The 14,518-nt window shown below is 38.2% G+C and overlaps 2 protein-coding genes across 2 annotated transcripts; one reads left to right on the top strand and one right to left on the bottom strand.

Annotated features, from left to right (window-relative positions):
• Positions 1-198: 198 nt before the first annotated feature.
• LOC125005087 (cytochrome b5) lies at positions 199-4,620 on the top strand. Its single transcript, XM_047580065.1, has 5 exons — positions 199-677; positions 1,832-1,960; positions 2,977-3,000; positions 3,096-3,127; positions 3,347-4,620. The coding sequence occupies exons 1-5, from the start codon at positions 477-479 to the stop codon at positions 3,435-3,437; spliced, it is 477 nt and encodes a 158-aa protein (XP_047436021.1). The 5' UTR covers positions 199-476; the 3' UTR covers positions 3,438-4,620.
• A 3,972-nt stretch (positions 4,621-8,592) lies between these two features.
• On the bottom strand, positions 8,593-13,082 carry zgc:162592 (uncharacterized protein LOC561993 homolog). Its single transcript, XM_047580969.1, has 2 exons — positions 11,788-13,082; positions 8,593-9,872 (listed from the first exon to the last, which is right to left on the bottom strand). The coding sequence occupies exons 1-2, from the start codon at positions 12,587-12,589 to the stop codon at positions 9,577-9,579; spliced, it is 1,098 nt and encodes a 365-aa protein (XP_047436925.1). The 5' UTR covers positions 12,590-13,082; the 3' UTR covers positions 8,593-9,576.
• Positions 13,083-14,518: the final 1,436 nt, after the last annotated feature.

Here is a 14,518-nt window from a genome sequence, read left to right as displayed (position 1 = left end):
TTTTTTTTTTTTCGGATTAGACTATATAAAATGTTTTAAAACACTGCCTAAGTACAGAAACAGTTCAATTAAACGCATAAACGTATATGCGTAGTGACAGCGCACATTTGACGAGCTTTGTGACGATCGTGATCTCATGATCGTCCAGCGACCGATTCGATTGGTCAAAGCACTGGACGGCGCATTCTCATTGGTCAGTGGTCTGTTTCCCCACACGTCTGCTGATAACACCCGGTCTATGGGGTCTTGGGGCTTTTGTTACACAATATTGCTCAGTTAGCACTCGAGTTATCCTTAATGCTTTCTCTTATCAGCTGTGACAACATAGCCCAATGAGAGTTTGATCGACCTCATCCGAACAGGCTGCAAGCGGATCTCGTGGTAGCTATCTGGCGTCACATCCACACCCGACAAACAGAAGCTACCATTAGTTATTAGCTCTCGAGTTGATTAAGATTATTCGTAATAACGTTACAATGGGCGAGGAGATTAACGACAACCTTGCTAATACAGGCGATATACCTGCAAATAACACCAATGCCGAGGAAAACGGGCAAACAGTAGATGGCGGCGCGAAATATTACACATTAGAGGATATAAGAGTACATAACATGAGCACTGACACATGGCTCATCATCCACGATAAAGTATACGACATCACGAGTTTTCTTGAAGAGGTAAGAAACGCTTTCTATGTGCTTGTAGTATCTACTTTGGCATTATTGCTATTAATGTTGGCGTTAAGACGTCTTGGCCCAGACTACTTCCTGGAACTACAGGACCATTGTTCACGTTATGTATTGACGTGTACTGGACGCTGACCTCCAAACGGCGGCGGCGGTATCCAACATTTAAATCCTGCCACTATAAAGTTACAAACGCGTTAAACAGAGCTGCTTCAGTCAACACTTTACGTTACGTTTACGTTTCCTTTGTGCCATAACGGTACAAGTGGAAGAACTTTGACCCACATTACCGAAAGCTAACGTTAGCTAACCACTAACGGCAGCTAATTCAAGTTGTTGTAACGTTACTGTGTTTTCATAAAGGCTCCTCCCGTGTCTCTGCATACAATTAACCCTGATCCCTACATTGTTGCCAGCACAACTTTAATTATTGGTAGCTAACTGAGCTTGTTTTGTCAGACTCAACCTAACATAACGTGTAACCACCGTAATGAAGCACATCTGAACAGCAGTTGCTTTGCTTCTGTAACACAAGTGTTGTACTCAACTTAAATTACAAACGTCACACATTTAAAAGTCTCTATCTAAAAGACAATTCTGTATTAAAAACACGGAAAGTACTTTTAAAGGTGTGTGTGCAATATGTGACCTGTTGCTTCTCCCTACGAGCAGCATTGGCCATATTCTCAACATGATATCCCACTATATGTACTATTTAAGGCATTATATATTGCTTCATGTAACAGGTGTCACCCTAAAGAGGTTTTAAGGTGTTAGCATTTTAACACTGGGATAAGTGCAGTGGAACTAAAGGCAATTACTTTATATAAAGCTGGTTAGTCAAGTACAAGTGTAATATTTAGTCATTTAATCATCATCAAAATCAATTATTTTGTAATTAAAAAAGTAGTAATATAGTTCACTTGCCGTGGGTGAAAAGGAACCCCTTTAAAATACAGTGGTTCAGAAACATGAATATATACCGTGAAGAACATACACATTACACAAATACAAGTGAATTTATTTCCCACTGTAGAATGACGTCTTTGTGCATTTCACTAGGTTTCATGAAGCAAAATAAAACCATATAGTGTTGTGAGTGTGATATTAATTAAAGAAACTGCCTGTGTACTCTGTGTTTTCAGCATCCAGGCGGTGAGGAGGTTTTGTTGGAGCAGGCTGGTGCTGACGCCACAGAGAGCTTTGAGGATGTGGGTCACTCCACAGATGCCAGGGAGATGCTACAGCAGTACTACATCGGGGAGCTTCACATGGTAAGAGGAAAAACTTTGGTTTCCTTCCTTCATCTCTTTCTTTTGCCCATTCCCTGTTTCAAACATGGAAGTTAAACTCGTAACAAAGTATTATATTGTCTGAACCTAATCCTTGAGAGTTAGTGGCGTCACAAGATCTGTTCCACATAAAGTTCCTCATAGTCACAAGATGGCGCTGTAGATTAAGTAGGGTTCTACTGGCTTATGATTAACTAAGGGACATGAACACAATGGAAATCAGTTTGTAACACCTTTAGATGAGGCCGTCTTGTGAGTAGTAGGTCTGTATCCAGTAATTTGCATAGAGTTTAACTAATAGCCTAAGCATAGTTTGGATCACTTGGATGAGATGGATTATTCATAATAGAGAGTTTGTCTAGTGAAGATGTTAATATTGCCACTCTTGCATTGTGCATTTCCATTTCCCACCATAAGTTACCTAGTTGTTAGATTACTTTTAGCCTTGATGTCTTTTAGATGCCACCTCGTACCTGGCAGTGTTCTCACAACTCATGGCAGATATTACCACTGTGTGTACATGACTTCCCATGTCCCAGCCACGAATCTAAGTGTTCACTTTGAAGGCAACGATAACAATTCTATATACGTGGAAGAGTGGCTCTATCATTGTAAGATTAAAAGCATGGCCAAGAAAGTGGTAATGTGAATATGAGGGGGAAAAGACTACTAAGCACACTTTACAAGTACTTGTATTGGTTTGTAAAGCAATAGTCACATGTGTCTCTATGAACATGGAATAAGGAGATTTGCTTGCTTTAATCATCCTCATGTTCATACTGCTGATAAATATACTGCATTCAAACATTAAGGCCACATTGATATTTTACACAAATTAATTTTTAGGGGTGGTTTTCCAATTATATTGGTGTGCATGTTCAAGAGTCTATGTGTAGAATTGATATTATAAGCTACCTACTTCATATTTACATTTTCCTCAATATTTATTCAGTTGAACCATTGTTAAAGCCAGTAACACTTGTGTATTTTCTCTGTAGGATGACAGGAAAAAGGAGGAAACGGTAAGTTCACTTCCTGTTCAATCAACCGTGAGGCATTTTTGACTTTTTCCTTCAATGACCTTATTGAATTTGTATCATTTTTGTTTCTGCTGCAGAAGGTCCACGACACAAAGTCATCGGAATCGAGGTGAGTCCTCATGAGGAATGTGTTTCAGTCTCATTGTTACTGTTTTCACAATTGATGTCTTCATTGAAAGTGAACACTGATCACTTTAGTTCTTTTGGAATATTGACAGCTCAGACATGCTCCTTTGAAATTGACAAAAAGATTGCCTGTAAGTTCAAATGATTAGCTTTATGAATCCCTATATGTTTGTAAACATAAATATTTTATTCCTTCCATCAGCTCCTGGACCACGTGGTTGATACCTGCCGTTGTTGCAGCAGTTGTTGGTGTCGTGTATCGCTTCTACATGTTGGAACACAAGTCGTCTTGAGTGCTGGCATCCTGTTTTCATCTCATTCTTCTCATCGGGAGGCCTTGAAATGTTTGACCAAATCCTCCTCACACTGAATGCACACAATTAGGCGTGTCGGAAACCATAAGAGGGAGGGAGCAGTTCGATAAAGTACTTTTGTCCGTGTCCGTCTACACAGAGTGCACCAAATAGACAGTTGGACAGAGACTTTATTAAATTGTCTGCTTCACTTTCTTTATATTTCATTGTCATTATGCCTGTTGTCCTTTAACTTAAACTTTCATATGCATTTTATTGATTTCTGGATGTTCATTACCCATTTGCCTGTTCAGAAAATGCTTGATTTTCATAATATTAAAAATATAGACATTATAGTTTTTATACAGGATTACACCTTCATCAATCTCCAGTGCGTTGTTTTAGGTTCAGTAAAGTTGGAAATATTACGGCTACCAAACTCTACATAAGAATCATGAGCATTGCATTTATCACATAGTTACAAACACATAATCCTTCCAGTTATGCAGTATCGCAAATCTTAGAGTTTATTCCTTTTTTTGAAAGTCTTGTTCTGTGTCAGTTATTTAAGACCGAATGTGCTCTGACTTTTTTTTTTTTTTTTTCAGCAGTTTTCTTATCAGGAATCTGTCTACATGTTAAAAATATCGATAAAAGTGTGTGGAGTATGTAATAATTCAATAAAGATTTATTAATAGATGACACTGAATGATTGAGAGGATGCCCTTTAACTGATGAGTTTGACAACGTTGCTTACGTGTAATGTGTCTTAATTTTTTATGCATCAGCTGGTTGGTACTGATGAACGTCACTGGAGGATTTTAATTACATTCTTTGTGTGTTGTATATTGAGGGACAATTTAATCGTTTTAATCAGTTTTACTTACTAAACTTCCTTCCATAAGTTTGTTGATTTGGCCCCATTAAATATGTTTTTGTTGCTATTTCTAAACTTCCGTTTATTTAATATGCAGAAATGTAATTTAATTTGCTATATAAAAAAAGACATTTTCCCAGTGATGAAGTACACCTGTCAAGTCATAAAAGTTTCTGAATAGAACTTGCTGCTATTTTTCTGCGTGACTACAATATTACTTGTCAAATATAGTTGGTTGACTTGAAACATTTGCCATCATTGCATTTCAACTGCCATTTCTTGTCATTAAAAGTCTCTTTACATACAGTGAATCTTGAACTCATTTTGATACATGTTCATGTGTCTGGATAGGTGGTAAGTTACATTTGTCCAATTCATAGAGCGGTGCCTGCATTAAGCGGATATTGCCAGAGCCCTTCATAAGCCTGCACCTTTCAGCTATGCTTTTTAGGTAAGAGAGAGACATAAGTGGAAAGGGGCAGGAAGGGGGTGATTGAAGAGCCCTTGCTCGCAGTATGAGTGCCCATGACCAGCAAACTACAGGCAGCTCACATCAACAACCATTGATCCATCCCATTTAATCAGGTTTAATCAGGTGAGACATATTTAGAAGTGCTGTTAGAACCACTAATATGTGAACCGTTTCAAGAGAATAAAGCCTTTTAGTTTATTTGAAAATGCAACCAATGCCACCAGCAATCATTTCTGTTGGATTTTCTGAAACGTAGTCTTTTAACCTCTGACAAGATCTAAGTTGGTCGAAAAACAATTCTGAATAATGAAAAGAAAGAAAACTCAAACATGAGAGCAATTCATTTTGTTGAGCGCCCCCTCGACAGAAAAGGTCTCAATGTTTTGTCATGCAATACTTAATGCAAACACAAGATGGCACTACAACCTCAGCCTTTTGATGTACTGATCCTTTCGATTGTTTTTTACCAGAAACTGTGAAAACATGTGCATTAAAACGTCTAATCTGACTTGTGCACCCACTCTAATAATTCGCAGTAGCGTTTATCTCCAGGTTTTCAGAACAGCAGAGAATACAATAAACACAAAGCAGGCACACATGGTGTGCAAGACATTACACAATAATGGAAACAACAACAACCTGTAAAACTGTTACTGTGATAGTGTGATGTTGGTAAAGACTGTGGACAATGAGGTGATTTAAAGTAATATTTAAGAAACAATACACAGGGCTTTTTTTTTGTCCTCCTCCCTTCTGCCTGTTTTGGAAGTATTGTGCTTGAACACTTATTTACAATAGAGGCGAAATGACTGTATTGACTATGTTTTATTTAGAAAAACACTGAAACAGTGCATTCGAATTCTAGATGTGGATATCTTACCTCTGCTTTTCAGCAAAGGTCAGCCTTGATATTCCAGTAGGAATTATGACCAGAGAGATTGATAAACATCATAAGCCCTCAGATAAACATCATTCCCCATGACTGAGTCGCCTGTCACTTCTATCAGCAGTAATCCTTAAGGAGAACTGAGGCTGCTAATGCACAACACTCTAATGTCCTGGGAGACCTGCTTGGCAAAAAGCCCAAACATGTAGAAAACAGCCATGAATGCTGCAGGAATAAACATGATTTCTGTCTGAGTTAGTTGAAAAGGTTAAATATTAACAGAATACGTAGCGTGACTTGTTTTACACCCTTAGAATCTGGTTTGTTTTCATGCATATAGAGAGGTTGCCCTAGCTGGGACACGTACGCAAGCAAGTGTCAAATTTTGACACTCTGTCTGCATACTAAATCCCAAGTGAATGTTGCGGTATTGACAGCTGCTCAAAAGGTTCACTAAAAACACTCAACTCTCACAAAAAATACATTCCCTGCTTGATGGAAAGGATTTGGTCTGATGAAATGATGAAAAGTATTTTCCTGCAAAGTCACATTTATTGCCTTTGCCTAACCATGTATCACACCACAGCAATATGAGTCAGTAAAATATTTTATATACAAGTATATATATATTTTTTTTCATAATTCCAGCTTTCATCTGATGAACAAACAAAGTGAAAGCAATTAAAAAATCAAAAGGCATGTCAAAATTGTAAAGATATACTGATATAATCGTTTGTCCTCACAGGAGTTATACTTAATGTCACACACGTGATACTGATGGTCCTCAACTATAACACATCATTTATAATTTTATGATCAACCTTAAGCAGTTGTATGAAATGTATAAGGTTTGCAAACAACACGACAACCTTCCATTAAGTGTTGTTGGATATCTACTGTATGGATTATGTCCATACCAAGCTTTAGAACAGAACGTTTTTGTATTAAATAGGCAACAAATGTTCAGCAAGTGCTGGTTAAAACCAGCCAACCAACATACATACCATATTACATAACAATAATATGAGACAAACCAAACTTATGTTTCTTCATTGCCGTGTAGCTGTTGAGGAAACATCGCATGAAATGCTAGTAATCTAGTTGTGGTGCAGTTGTCTAAAATAAACCAGGCCCCTGGTTCTGGAGATTTATGCAGACATATCCACTGAAAACTAACCACACTATATTTTGTCAGACAAGACGGAGCAGCTCATGCAGCAACACACTGTTGGAGGAACAAACAACCTTATGAGACTCTGGTACCACAAGTCAGTTGCACTGCTCCCCATTGTCACTTTGACAGATGTTTGTTTTCAAAGAGTCATAAAAATGACCCAAAACATCAGTGTATTTTCACACAAGTCCTGACAGCAGAACCCAATCACACAAATAATGCCGAAACATTATGCTTTAAAGCATTGGCACTTGTTTATTCAGGAAAATTATCCAATATCACATATCTGTTAGGGAGAAAAAGTGAGTGTGCCTCTAGGATTAATCTGATTACGCCGCAGTCTGAAAGTCACAGCACATGTTTGTGAAAGTATATGATGACACGGACAAAGGAGCTTTCTCAGGATCTCTGATAAAGTTGTTGTTGTTCATCACGCTGGAAAAGATGACAAAACCATCTCTAAACATATTTAAGACAACTGTCACCCTCCACAGGAGTAGCTGACTCACAAAAAGCAAGATACATAATAGTCAAAGAGGTCACAAAGAATCCCACAAACATGCTAATGCTCATGAAATAAAAACCACTACTCTCCAAAAGCACTTTTCTATCCGTCTGCAGTTTTCTATAACATCGTGTGGATTAGTCATGAGACTATAGGGAAATGTTTTGTGGGTGGATCAGACCAATGTAGTTTACCTTAAATTACAGGTTCATATCTGGAGACTAAACAGCACTGCACTCAAACATCAGCACCTCATCCTGTCCATGAAACAGGGCCATCATAATAATAATAATAATACTGTTTGCAACACAAAATTACAAAACGTGCTGAACAGAAAACAGAACAGAACAAGATACATATATATAGTATAATGCCTAATAAAAACCAGCAAAATAAAAGCATGAATAATAAAAACCCTAAAAAAAACAATACATAAAAACACATTTCACCCAATACTAAACTGAACCAACACTGGAAGCTGAATGAGCTGAATTTTAAGAGTAACTGGGTTATGGAGCAAGACAACAACCCCCAAAACACAAGTCGTCCTACAAAAGAATGGTTCTAAGGAGGACCTGAAGCAAGAACCGGTACCTTTCTCTCCTGCAGGATGGGCTCCCGGCCGCTGTAGATGACCTGTCAGAAGTTACTGGAAACGCTGAGTTGATGTTATTGCTGCAGAAGGGTTCACTTACTGTTGCACCTCACAGATATGTCCAAACGATTCATCATTTGTCATTTTGAATAAGCAAATACTGAAGCATAGTATTTCTGCTTCATTTGTTTGATTGGGTTCACTTTGTCTACTGTCAAGTCTTTTGAGTCATTTTTGTGCACAAATGTAAACATTTTTGACTGTGGCAAATACTTGACAAGTGACACTGTACTGTGCACAACAGAATGTGCACAGTCAGCAGAAAAATATGACTGATTACGTCATTTTAATTTTGAGATGGATCTCAGACTGTGGACAATTCAAAGGCATTGTGCTTTATTTCAAAAATCCATAACTCAATACATTATCATTTTTTACAATCTTCATCATACCAGTAAATAAGAAACAAAGTACATACATGCAAAGTTCAATATTAAACAGGTTTTATGAGGCTCAAGCACCATTTGCTACTGTACAACTCCAGTAACCTCAATCAGAACCCTAAAGGCTAAAATAAATTGCATAAAATGAATTTGTTCTGTGTTTTTTTTTTTTTTTTTTTTTGTGTGTGTGGGGATGGGAGGGGGTGGGGGGATTACACTCTTGGATCAACTTTAAATGTAAACAAACCAAGACAGAGAAAAATTACAATGTTCATTACCAAGTTGAATCCATACTGAAGGTAAAGATATTGAAAATCTTGGGCTTAATATCTCAAAATAAACAAGCAGAAGTTATCCAAGTTATCTCTTCCCAGCACAAATGTGGTGACCTTTCTACAGTGGAAATGCTTAATTACTTTTCCTCTGCATGCACTGAAAGGCTGTGACTTAAAGGTTAACTGCTCGTAGCTGTTATATGCCAAGGTCTTTGACGCAATGTTTAAATCGAAGTGGTTTCAGATGGCCTCAGCTGTTCAAAGTCCTTTTAATCGGATAGTGATGTTCAGAAATGAAAAGGAATAAATATCGGTTTCTTTAGATGAACAAATCGTCAGACCTCAAATGTTTGAAATACGTTAACCCCAAGCTAAAGGTCTAAATAGGCTACACTATTAAAAGGCTGATGACATTGCTGCATGCAGGATACTGGTCGACACTTCCGGAGCAAAGACAAGGTTTACGACTAACTATAAAACAACTAAAAGGTTTTCTTTTTTTTTTCTTTTTTTTTAAGAGGAGGTAAATCAAATGTTGGAAGCAGTGTATGAAATCAAGTGAGTAAAAAAAAAAAAAAATCCAAATAACTTATAAATTATTATCTAACCCTGTGTTTAGATTGAAATTTGATAAAAATAAAAATAAAAAATAACAAAACATACAATTACACAACAATCGATATAAATTATAATGATGTACTGTACAGTGGTTATTTTAAATACATGCCGTCTTAGCTTGCCCGAGTATCAAACCATTTGCATTGCAACCAGTGTGACCCATTACTCTGTCTCTTACACTTCATACCTTCAGTCAGGGTATGTCAACAACATGGCTTCAGTTGTGCAGCCCAGTCACAAAATACAGAGGTCACTGACCAAGCATGCCAGTGGTGCTCTTCAGATCCAAAGGCCCTAAGCCAAACTCAGCAGGGTGCAGGTGGAGGACACACTGGAAGAGCGCTCATGGACACTGTTGTTATTATCCAGAATTCCTGACACAAACTGTGTCTTTGAAACACTGCAGCATCCAAGTGTGTCAGCCAATTCAGGACAGAGAGAAAGAGCAATCTTCTGGAGGACTAGGCGGAATTTCCTGCGAAAGCTTCGGTTTATCCAGAAATAGAAGATGCAGTTGAGGAAACCATTGGAAGTCGGCAGCCATACCACCACAAACTCAATCCACTCTGGCGCGCTGCTACCTGATACTGCTGTGGGGCAGAGAACATGGAGACTTAAATTAGGCAAGTATCCACATGTGTGTCAGCGCAAAAACAATCACATTTGTTTTTGAAATCAAACTGGTTTGGCAGAGATAAAGAATAAGTTTAACCCTTTGATTTCCACACAAAGAAATACAATTAATCGCAATTAAATATGATGAATTTATAATCTACGTTAATAGCGTGCACTGAAAACTCACTATTTTGACATTTTAATTAACATGTTCACACAGATTCATACAATATAAATACTGAAGCTTTAAACTTTACTTCTAAAAAATATTGATGTAATTCCACTCATGCTGTAATTCCACTTTTGGCCTTGATTACTCCAAAACAGTACATGGTTTGGAGTAGAAAGAAAAGTTAAAAAAAAAAAAAAAAAAAAAAAAAATGCCTGCTGGCACAGTCCTAGCTGAAACCAATAGAAATATTTGCAGAAGGAGACATTGCAACTGAATGGACATACTCGTAAATAATATGAAGTCTGTTTTTGAGATATTTTGTTACCTTTGAAAGCCATAAAGAGTAAAACCTTCACTTCAGATTCAAAACCACATGACCCAAAAGAACTCAAAGTGAAAAATCTATGAGGATGCATGAGATGGTTTAAAGCTGGGCTTAAAGGGCAGTGTTAAGGTTTAAAATAAGTTGGGAGTTAAAATATTGGATATTTTGCAACAGTACATTCCTCATAGCCTAGATATCGACACAAATAGGGTACATTAGCTACAATACATCCTTCTTAATGGAGAAGAACTGACACAATTTTTACAATGCGTAAAAAATGCAAAATCGGTCAGGATTTGCACATATACTGAAAATACACATGCGGTGAGGTAAATGTTCAGTCTGAAACCAAACAAGGATATGTATGAACCATACAGATTAATTTTTAACTTAATATAAAATATCTTGTGTGTGTGTGTTATAAGCAGAGGAGATCATCAGACTTGGCAAAAGATAAAGAGTTCATTTATAAAGACAGGATCAGTCACCTCAACCCTGTCCTCCCTGTGATGTCCTGCTTACCATTGTAGATCATAGCTGCCATGCATGGTGTCCAGCAGGTGTAGTAGGCTGCCATCATAGGCACAAGCACTCTTATATACAATATAAATACTGAAGCTTTAAACTTTACTTCTAAAAAATATTGATGTAATTCCACTCATGCTGTAATTCCACTTTTGGCCTTGATTACTCCAAAACAGTACATGGTTTGGAGTAGAAAGAAAAGTTAAAAAAAAAAAAAAAAAAAAAAAAAATGCCTGCTGGCACAGTCCTAGCTGAAACCAATAGAAATATTTGCAGAAGGAGACATTGCAACTGAATGGACATACTCGTAAATAATATGAAGTCTGTTTTTGAGATATTTTGTTACCTTTGAAAGCCATAAAGAGTAAAACCTTCACTTCAGATTCAAAACCACATGACCCAAAAGAACTCAAAGTGAAAAATCTATGAGGATGCATGAGATGGTTTAAAGCTGGGCTTAAAGGGCAGTGTTAAGGTTTAAAATAAGTTGGGAGTTAAAATATTGGATATTTTGCAACAGTACATTCCTCATAGCCTAGATATCGACACAAATAGGGTACATTAGCTACAATACATCCTTCTTAATGGAGAAGAACTGACACAATTTTTACAATGCGTAAAAAATGCAAAATCGGTCAGGATTTGCACATATACTGAAAATACACATGCGGTGAGGTAAATGTTCAGTCTGAAACCAAACAAGGATATGTATGAACCATACAGATTAATTTTTAACTTAATATAAAAGATCTTGTGTGTGTGTGTTATAAGCAGAGGAGATCATCAGACTTGGCAAAAGATAAAGAGTTCATTTATAAAGACAGGATCAGTCACCTCAACCCTGTCCTCCCTGTGATGTCCTGCTTACCATTGTAGATCATAGCTGCCATGCATGGTGTCCAGCAGGTGTAGTAGGCTGCCATCATAGGCACAAGCACTCTGGATGCCACATTGTGCCTGCTGCGGCGCGCACCGTCGTATTTGCGCAGTTGCAGCCTCTGCCTTTTGGCTGCGCACCACACTCTCAGGTTGGCATATGTCATGACGATGGAGCAAGGGAAGAATATAAAACACGTCAAGCTTAGGGAGTACCCAGCATTTGTAGAGTATGATGGATTGCAGACCAGTGATGCGGTAGAAAAGTGAACCTCGATAATGCCGTCCGGGAATGATATCGGCGACAGGATTAAGGGAGGGAAACACCAGGCGAAAGCAATCAGGAGCAACGTTCTTTTTCTAGTCAACAGAGAGGAGTACTGGAGCGGGTAAAACACTGCAATGTACCTCTCCAGGCTTATAGTGGCCAGGGTGTACATGCAGGTGGAGTAGACGGTGGCGTTGCAAAAGGCCACGACATGACAAAGAGCATCTGGCCCTTCGGTGTAGTCCTTCAGCAGACTCACCCAGAGATTCAAGGGCATGACCAGCAGTCCAAACGCAGAGTCTGCGGCGGTGAGAGACAGGAGGAAGTACCGAGAGTTTCTCGACCAACCTGCCACAGACGAAGTAATAACCATGAGAACTGCAACATTGCCCAAAGTGATCATCACTCCCAGAACGATAATTATGCCCACTTTGACGGAGCGGTGGGAGAGCTCCTGTAGCCTCTCCGGGTGGATATCTGACAGGTTGGAGTCGTCAGAAGCTGAGAGGTTAAGACTTGTAGACATTGTTCTTCGCAGTGGTGTACGTGTTCCCAAATCATAGGTCCCGTAAGGCAAGAAAGAAAGAAAGAAATTTTTTGTTGAGCGACACTTAAATAAATCAAAAGAAAGAGCAGAGATATGGAGTTACAGTAGAGGTCAGCGCCACAGGTTTCTTTCTTTCTTCCTTCTTCTTTTTTCTTTCTTTTTTTCTTTCTTTTTTTTTTTTTTTTTACTAGTACCTCAACAATCAGCATCACACCTGGAGCAATTAGTGGCTGCTGCAGGAGTCCGCCCTCTAAACCCTTTATTCACTGGGCTTTCACAGCTGCTTCCAAAATCATTCACCCACATTATTCTATTATACATTCTATCACAAATCATATACGTATATATTTGTATTTAAACAATAGTCACAAAAAACTGTGTGTGGTAGCATTTTTTATCGACCTTCATTTCCTTTAATTTTTCCACAATGTCTTGTTTTTGCAGTTACCTGTTTTTTATGTGTCGTGAACCAAGCAGCCTTCTGGAGAAAGCACAAAATTAGGCTGTAGAGGGAGGTTATTTTTGTGTGGTGGTGATGGTTTTTAACACAGAGGAAACCTCTCAGAGAAGATGTGTGGCCAGGTCATGTTGTCAGGTGTTCGCCATAAAGGTGAAAATGAGCCAACCATTTGCTTTCCTAATTTTTTCATACGTTTAGTTTATCTATATAATGTGAACGTACAGAGGTGTGAATGTGTTGATGTGATGAGATATTTCTTTAGCAACTTTAGGAAGCAAGGAACGTCAAAGCATTTATTTTAGGTTCACAAAGGACCAGTGTGGTGTAAAGGAGGGGTGTGCATTTTTTATATCACATATTCTATTATTCCTTCAACAGCTTTATTGGTTACTGTGTATTGTCAAGTGTGACACACATTCTTAGTGAGATCCCACTATGAGAGCGTTTCAGATTCAAAGGCCTTTTAAGGTAATCTAAAGCAAATATGAGATTTCGGGAAGGCTCAATAATCCAAATGAATAGGTCAATATTTCCCCCAAAGTATATACGGTGTGTGAGTCTTGGAGTAGGAACCGTTAGAAACAAACTGAAACTATTAGTCAGGCACACAGGCACTGTCCTTGATGTTTAAATGTTTCACATTTGCACATTATACGGATGTATTAGGTTAATATGTAGAAACTGACCGGCTTTCTTTGCACCAGAGGTGCCACGTGAGTGTAAAGTAAGTGATGATAGTTAGCTAAGTGTTTGCATTATCTCCCTTTAAAATTCAATAAAACATTGCTGTGCAACATCTTGTAAACCAAATATCTGTCCATGTTCATTATCCTTACTATTGCAAGTCTTTTATGCAAATTGAGGTGGAAGCAGATAAAAATGTCACTTGTGACTGTATTCACAACCTGTTCCATCAAGCTCCAAGTTTACAGGGCACTCCATCTTGCAAGGTTTCATCACCAGCAATAATAATGAGTCAGTCAACAATCCATCACTACCAAAAAGGCCCCACAGTATACGTACACTCTGTCAGCCTGACATCTCACAGCCAATCACGCTCCAATTTCCACACTCACACGCCATCAGTGTCAGGCTTTCCTCCACCTCCTGTTTCAAGCTTAAGTGTTTTTTGGGTTTTTTTTTGTCTGCATTGGTAGCTGCCAACATCACTCCCTCAGAAAGAAAAAAACAACAACAACTAGATGACACAAGGACAAACAAAAAGGGCAGTGAAGATTGTCAGGGATCTTTTCCATTCGGGTAACCATCTGTTTCAGAGGTAATCTTCCGTGTGACAGCCTCTACGTTAAACGGAATATATCAACACATTCTTCCCACCTGCTTTTCTGTATCAGGGACACGAATCGCAGCTTTGATTGAACAAACATAGAGTCTTTCATTTAACAACTTAAATTCTAATTAACTTTAGTTGAGTTGTGAAAATGAGA

This window comes from Mugil cephalus, chromosome 3 (genome assembly GCF_022458985.1).
Source record: "Mugil cephalus isolate CIBA_MC_2020 chromosome 3, CIBA_Mcephalus_1.1, whole genome shotgun sequence".
Lineage (NCBI taxonomy): Eukaryota > Metazoa > Chordata > Actinopteri > Mugiliformes > Mugilidae > Mugil > Mugil cephalus.
This window is presented reverse-complemented; position numbering and strand designations above follow the sequence as displayed.